The sequence below is a fragment of the Chenopodium album genome, chromosome 23 (assembly GCF_948465745.1).
Source record: "Chenopodium album chromosome 23, dcCheAlbu1.1, whole genome shotgun sequence".
Taxonomy (NCBI): Eukaryota; Viridiplantae; Streptophyta; class Magnoliopsida; order Caryophyllales; family Amaranthaceae; genus Chenopodium; species Chenopodium album.
The window spans coordinates 8,470,976-8,477,719 of record NC_137856.1 but is presented as its reverse complement, the minus strand read 5'-3'; the positions used below and the strand labels follow the sequence as shown (position 1 = coordinate 8,477,719).

The 6,744-nt window shown below is 35.6% G+C and overlaps 1 protein-coding gene across 1 annotated transcript; it reads left to right on the top strand.

The window, feature by feature from the left end:
* The first annotated feature begins 821 nt into the window (after positions 1-821).
* Positions 822-4,827, top strand: LOC145606625 (tubulin alpha-5 chain-like). The gene is made up of 5 exons (XM_081662433.1): positions 822-1,195; positions 2,740-2,954; positions 3,050-3,249; positions 3,337-3,845; positions 4,249-4,827. Exons 1-5 carry the CDS (start codon positions 1,083-1,085, stop codon positions 4,556-4,558), a joined length of 1,347 nt encoding a protein of 448 aa, XP_081518559.1. The 5' UTR covers positions 822-1,082; the 3' UTR covers positions 4,559-4,827.
* Positions 4,828-6,744: the final 1,917 nt, after the last annotated feature.

Below are 6,744 nucleotides of genomic sequence, written 5' to 3'. Positions count from 1 at the left end.
TAGGGTAGGGTCGTAGGGATTATATGTCCGAGATCTCTCTTATCTTATATTCTATTCTCTGCATTTTATATTATTCATCCTACTTTAACCAATTTTGTCTTACAAAAAGATTTCATGTAAGATGAACAATATGTAACGGAGAAAGTATTATTTTTTCAATTTCTTATTTACTTAATTTACTTGTATATATAAACTGTTAAATATGGTGTTTATTTTTCCACTTCATTGTAGTTTAATTTTACTTTTTTTTTTGTTTTAAATGAAATATTGTTTTATTTGACTTTTTATCGATCTTCATATTTTATTTGACTTTTAATGATCTCCAAAGCATATTTTATAAGGTACATAAAAAGAGAGTATTAATTAAATTAAAAGTACCCTCAGTATGTTAAATTATCAAATAAGGCTAAAAAAGGGACAGAAATCCCATCCTAGTAATGCACAAGAACGTTCAACAATCAGTGCAAAACCCAGCTGTAAGACCCTTGCCAGTTGCCACTCACCCTAACTACCTATCTGTTACTCCCATCCAAGCCCAAGATCAAAATTAATTTACAAATAACCTTAACAATTACAGTACTAGTAAAATATAATGAACCCTTTCTAATCTATTTTCAAAATTGGAGACGGTACTTAAAAACTCAAGATCAAATTTCGTCTAACTTTATTAACTCTTTCTAATTTATTATCAAAATTACTATTACCTCTTTACCTTCTAAAAATATCTCGGATATAAACGTTAAAAATATTTATAACCATCATGAACTCGACAACCACTCGGGATTATATATTAATCATAAAAATCAATCACAGTAGGTGAGCAGTAGTGCAGTTTACATCGCATCCTTTGTGTTATCTGTCATCTAAAAGAAACGCTGTCCTGTCTGTCAAAGTTGAACAGGGCACCTTCTTCTTCTTCTTCTCTCTCCCAATCAACTTAGACAACCAGATATTTATACAATAACAGCTATTATCATTTATCAAAATACACTCACAAAATTAAAATTAAAAAAAAAAAAGTGAGCTTAGACTTTAATAAGAAATTTGATCGATCAACCAATTCCTGCTTCTGTTGAGCAAAAATGAGAGAAGTGATCAACATTCACATTGGTCAAGCTGGAATTCAAGTGGGAAATTCTTGTTGGGAGCTTTTTTGCCTTGAACATGGAATTCAGCAAGATGGCATGATGCCCAGGTTTCTGTTTTTTTTTTTCTTCTTTTAGCTATTTATAAATTGGTTTATTAATCAATTAGAAAAAAAATTTTATTTTGCATTTGATGAAATATTGAAATGGGTTTGTTTATATTTTCCTTGATTATTATTAGATGATTGCTTTTGGGTTGGATTTTGAGATTAATTGTTGGAATTTTGGTATGAAGTTTCTAGTATTAGATGATCAAAATTTTATGTTTGAAATTTCTAAATTTTATTTTTTTTGAGACATTTAGTTTGACTAATTGAACTCTCATGAAGTAAATAGCAGTATGCTGATATGTTGCTGGAAAGCCTGGAATGGCGCCAAAATTGGCATTTTTTTTTTTTTTTTTCCTGTTTGAGTAGATGAGGTGAGGCGGGGTAGATGTTAATTTTCCCATCTCCTTCCCCACCTAATATTTTCATACCTATTCCTACCCTAATGGTAATTCATCACATCTTCACCCCGACGAATATACATTTAAAAGCATCCGTCCCACCACCCACTTGGGTATGTACACCAATCTATTCCCTACCTTCTCGCCCTACCAACCGCCTGATCCTATCCCACCACTTGCAAATCCCAACCTTAGACCTACACGACTACACCTACTCAAAATTGTACATATCCAGTAAATTTTATTTACGAAGTACCAAATATTTAAAAAAAAATAAAGAACAAAGTGTACCGAACAAAAAAAAAAAGTTACTCCTATTACCTATGGTGGGTACAATCACCACCCTTTCGATCCCCCACCCCCCAAATGGGGGAGGGGGAGGGGGAGGGGGATGAGGATGAGGTGACTCCTATTTGACCCGTTCTACTGACATCCTTACTTTGATTTTATTGCTAATTTGTGTAAATTTTGTTAATCTTGAAGGGGTGGTAGGATATAATCAAGATTACACCCTCTAAACCAAATATATAATATTTTGTTTACTCAATTCTTCCTAATGTCTCTGAAATATTTCTTGCTAATTTGAAGACATTATAATCAAATGGGGAGAAATGGTGTCACTGAGGAACTGAATGAATTGTTTAGGATAGTCATTTGTGTGAATGTTGTAGTTCTATGCTTCAAATAGATATAGTTAAAGATTGGATGTAGCTTGTTTTGCACAATATCTACTTTAGTATTATAGTATAGTGTATGATGCCAATGACCCGAGGTAGAGCACTCAATGAATAAAATATTTTACTAGCATACAATACTAGATTACAGATTATGCTGTCTGCATTTGCTACAAATTAGTCAGTGTTTTTAATTAGATCCAAATTGAATAACTGTTTAACATAAGTGATGAATTATGATAGAATGGATGGTGTTAATATCTTCATGGAACGAATTGTCAAAGTGATCATGTAGTGTATTTGTACTCCTTAGATATCTGGTTGTGATAAAAACATTTGTTCCTTATATCATCTGCAAAACTTGTATGATTTGGGTATGATTTTCTCAAGCAGATGATCAATCCTGGAATCATCACAGTAGTGTCCAACTTTTGTTTTGTGTCTAATTTTTTTCCTTATTCATTTCTTTCAGTGACACATCTGTAGGTGTTGAAAGTGATTCGTTTAATACCTTCTTTAACGAGACTAGTTCTGGAAAGCATGTGCCAAGAGCTGTGTTTATCGATTTGGAACCAACTGTGATCGATGAAATACGGACAGGGCCATATAGGCAACTTTTCCATCCAGAACAGCTCCTCACAGGGAAAGAAGATGCTGCCAACAACTTTGCTCGTGGACATTATACAGGTTGCTGGATTATTTTTAAGCAAGATGCCAAACTCAGCTACTTTATGTGACACTCTTCACTTATTAAAAAAGTTGTTAATTTTCTTGATTTGCAGTTGGAAAGGATATGGTTGACTTGTGCCTTGACCGGATAAGGAAATTGGCCGACAGCTGCACTGGATTGCAGGGCTTCTTGGTATTTAATGCTGTTGGTGGTGGAACTGGTTCTGGTTTTGGGTCATTGCTTCTAGAGCGCTTGTCTGTAGAGTATGGGAAAAAGTCAAAACTGGCATTTTCAATCTACCCTTCTCCTCAGGTACGTGATTTGTAATCTGTTTGACTTCTCCTATGCATGTGCATAAAATGAAAGCTTGAAAATCATGGTGTACTTTTCAATGTTTAGGTATCAACAGCAGTTGTCGAACCTTACAACAGTGTCCTCGCCACTCATTCTCTCCTGGAGCACACTGATGTTGCTGTGCTTTTAGACAATGAAGCAATCTATGATATATGCAAGAAATCCCTAAGCATTGAGAGGCCTACATATACCAATTTGAACCGTTTAATATCCCAAGTAGTATCTTCACTAACAACTTCTTTAAGATTTGATGGAGCCATCAATGTGGATATTACAGAATTCCAAACTAACCTTGTGCCATATCCTCGAATTCACTTCATGTTATCATCCTATGCCCCTGTTATCTCTGCTGAAAAGGCTTACCATGAGCAGCTTTCAGTACCTGAGATCACAACGGCTGTATTTGAGCCTTCAAGCATGATGGCTAAGTGTGACCCAAGACACGGAAAGTACATGGCTGCCTGTTTGATGTACCGTGGTGATGTTGTTCCCAAAGACGTCAATTCTGCTGTTGGCACTATCAAGAGCAAGAGAACAGTCCAATTTGTTGATTGGTAAGTTTAGTATTGCATCTGAGTCTATGTCTAGTAGTATCAATTTAGGTTACTAAAACCATTAGTGTACATATTTCTTGTGATCAACTGATATCGTTTTGCAATTAGTAAAGCAGATTGTGTAATGCCATTCACTGGAAAGGGATGGGGGAGTGGATACTACTGCAACTCTGCAAGCCATTTTGGCTTCTTATTTCTTCAACTTGAAAAAATTAGTAAAATACTGTTTCGGATCAGAATTAATTATGTTCTGTAAAATCATATCAAGAGAACAAATTGAGGGCTAGTTTTGTAAAGAGATTTTGATCAAAACTTGCATCATATTGTGGCTAGGCCTTTGGCTTATTGTTCAAATAATGAAGGCTCTTTTTTATTAACAGTCTTGATTTTAAACATTTTACAGGTGCCCTACTGGTTTCAAGTGTGGAATCAACTACGAACCACCAACAGTAGTACCGGGTGGTGATCTTGCCAAGGTGCAGCGTGCAGTCTGCATGATCAGCAACAATACAGCAGTGGCTGAAGTTTTCTGCAGAATTGACCATAAATTTGACCTTATGTATGCCAAGAGAGCATTTGTGCACTGGTATGTTGGTGAAGGTATGGAAGAAGGTGAGTTTTCAGAAGCTCGAGAGGACCTAGCAGCTCTCGAAAAAGACTATGAGGAGGTTGGGGCTGAGGGCACTAATGAAGAGGAGGAAGAAGAATACTAAGGTGGTGGCATCACAGGGTCAATGTTAGCAATTTTATCTCTGGTTTCTAGTACCCTTTTTTGCAGTGTATTATTGTAATTTTTTCTGGTGGATAATTGATTTTCGAGTGAAACTCCTGTGTAAATTTATCATTCAAGTTGCATCTGCTATATGCGTTGTTGTTTAGGGACTGGGATTTTGAAAAATGTATATCCTTTCCAAACTGTGTAAAAATCTAAAATTATAGCCTGATGTCCAATTTCTACTTCTCTTTCTTTTTTCTCACAATATACTTACTGTATTATTGAACTCAGGTGTATGATTCAAACATTTAGAACTGTTAGATTTCGGGAAAACTCCTTGGGTTGGAGTGTGTACCATTGAATAATATATATAGTGTTACAATACTAGTCCTAATCCTGTTAGGAAACCTAGTACGATAAGAATACAAACTATATCACAAATATATACAAATATATCCTACTCTGCGACAAATATTATAATAATCCTATAATATCTATCACACCCCCGCAGTCGCAGCGGGAGGAGGGCGTACGCTAAGACTGGACCTAAATTCCAGAAATAATTCTCGTGGTAGGCCTTTAGTGAAAATGTCTGCAAACTGATATCTAGAAGGAACATGCAGAACCCGAACTTCTCCCAGAGCAACCTTTTCTCGAACAAAATGTATATCCATCTCCACATGTTTGGTGCGTTGGTGTTGTACCGGGTTGCCAGAAAGGTAGATTGCACTAACATTATCACAGTAAACAATAGTAGCCTGCCGTAGAGGACAATGCAACTCAAGTAAAAGATTACGAAGCCAACACGCCTCTGAGACAACATTTGCGACGCCTCGATATTCTGCTTCTGAACTCGACTTAGACAATGTATGCTGACGCTTAGATGACCAAGACACGAGGTTGTCCCCAAGGTAACAACAATAGCCCGATGTTGAACGTCGGGTATCGGGACAACCTCCCCAGTCAGCGTCTGTGTAAGTAATAAGTCGATGAGAACATCCCAAAACTTGTCAGAATCGAGATCTAAATATCTGTACTGATCCAATGTATTACTAGTTTTTGTTGCGGCTTTGTAGAGCAAAAGAGGATTTATACCATTACCACCACTTTATTTGTTGCATTTCATAGCACAACCTGCATCCATGAAATATTTCCCATAATTTTCCCAGTTAAGGCTTCATTTGATAACTAGCAGATAGCAGAAAGCTGATTACATATTAGTTGAGCTAGCTAACAGCATAAAGTGTTTTTTTTTAATTGAATTTTGGTTCATTTCACTAGCAAGTGAATAAGTGATGGCCCAAGCACATTGATGTAGCTCATTTCTTTGCATTCTTCCTAATGATGTACATCAGTGCCTGTACCTATGCATAAAATTAGGATAACTAAACATCAATAAGTATAATAATATGTATAAAGGGGCATAGACGTGACTAATAATGTACTTATCATCTACCCTAGAGCTCTCAATTAGGTTTCTAGGTTAGGTTCGATTCAGGTCATGTCGGGTTAATTTAGCTGGGGCCAACTTCAGATGATAAACTGATTTTGGGTCAAATAAGGTAATGTAAATTCGGGTACAAGGTAGATATATTACTTTAAGGGCTTTTAGGGCGGTGGCGTATCTTGACCAAAAATATTAAAGGGATCGATAAATAAATAAAGGGATTTTTACATAACGCTCAAAACTAATCACCATGTCTTCATATTTTATAAGTAAAGTTAGGTTTTTTAAGTTCATTAACTAATTATATACAAATCTATGGGGGGCGGACCCCAAATGGCCCCGGTGAAAGGTCCCCTCTGTTTAAGCCTTTAAGGGCATTTAAGGTAGATATATTATTTTTCAATTCGGTGCAAGAGCCAGAATCTACAATACGAGAAAATGTTTAAATAATAATAATGATTAGAAAAGAATAATTGACAAAGTTATGGAGGCCATTTATTTTAATAGATATTTTCAACGAAGCCTATTCCCCTCATCAACCGTTAATGAATATTTCTGCCTCCATTACGAGGGTGCCACTATCTCACGTCTTAGCTTACTTATATAATTAGTACTCTTAGGAATTTAAAAAACAAAATATTCAATATTTTGGGTCATTATTACACATATAATATTATGATGAACATGATTGTTTCAATTTCAAACACTAAAAATTAGTCACAAAGTTATACATGCCA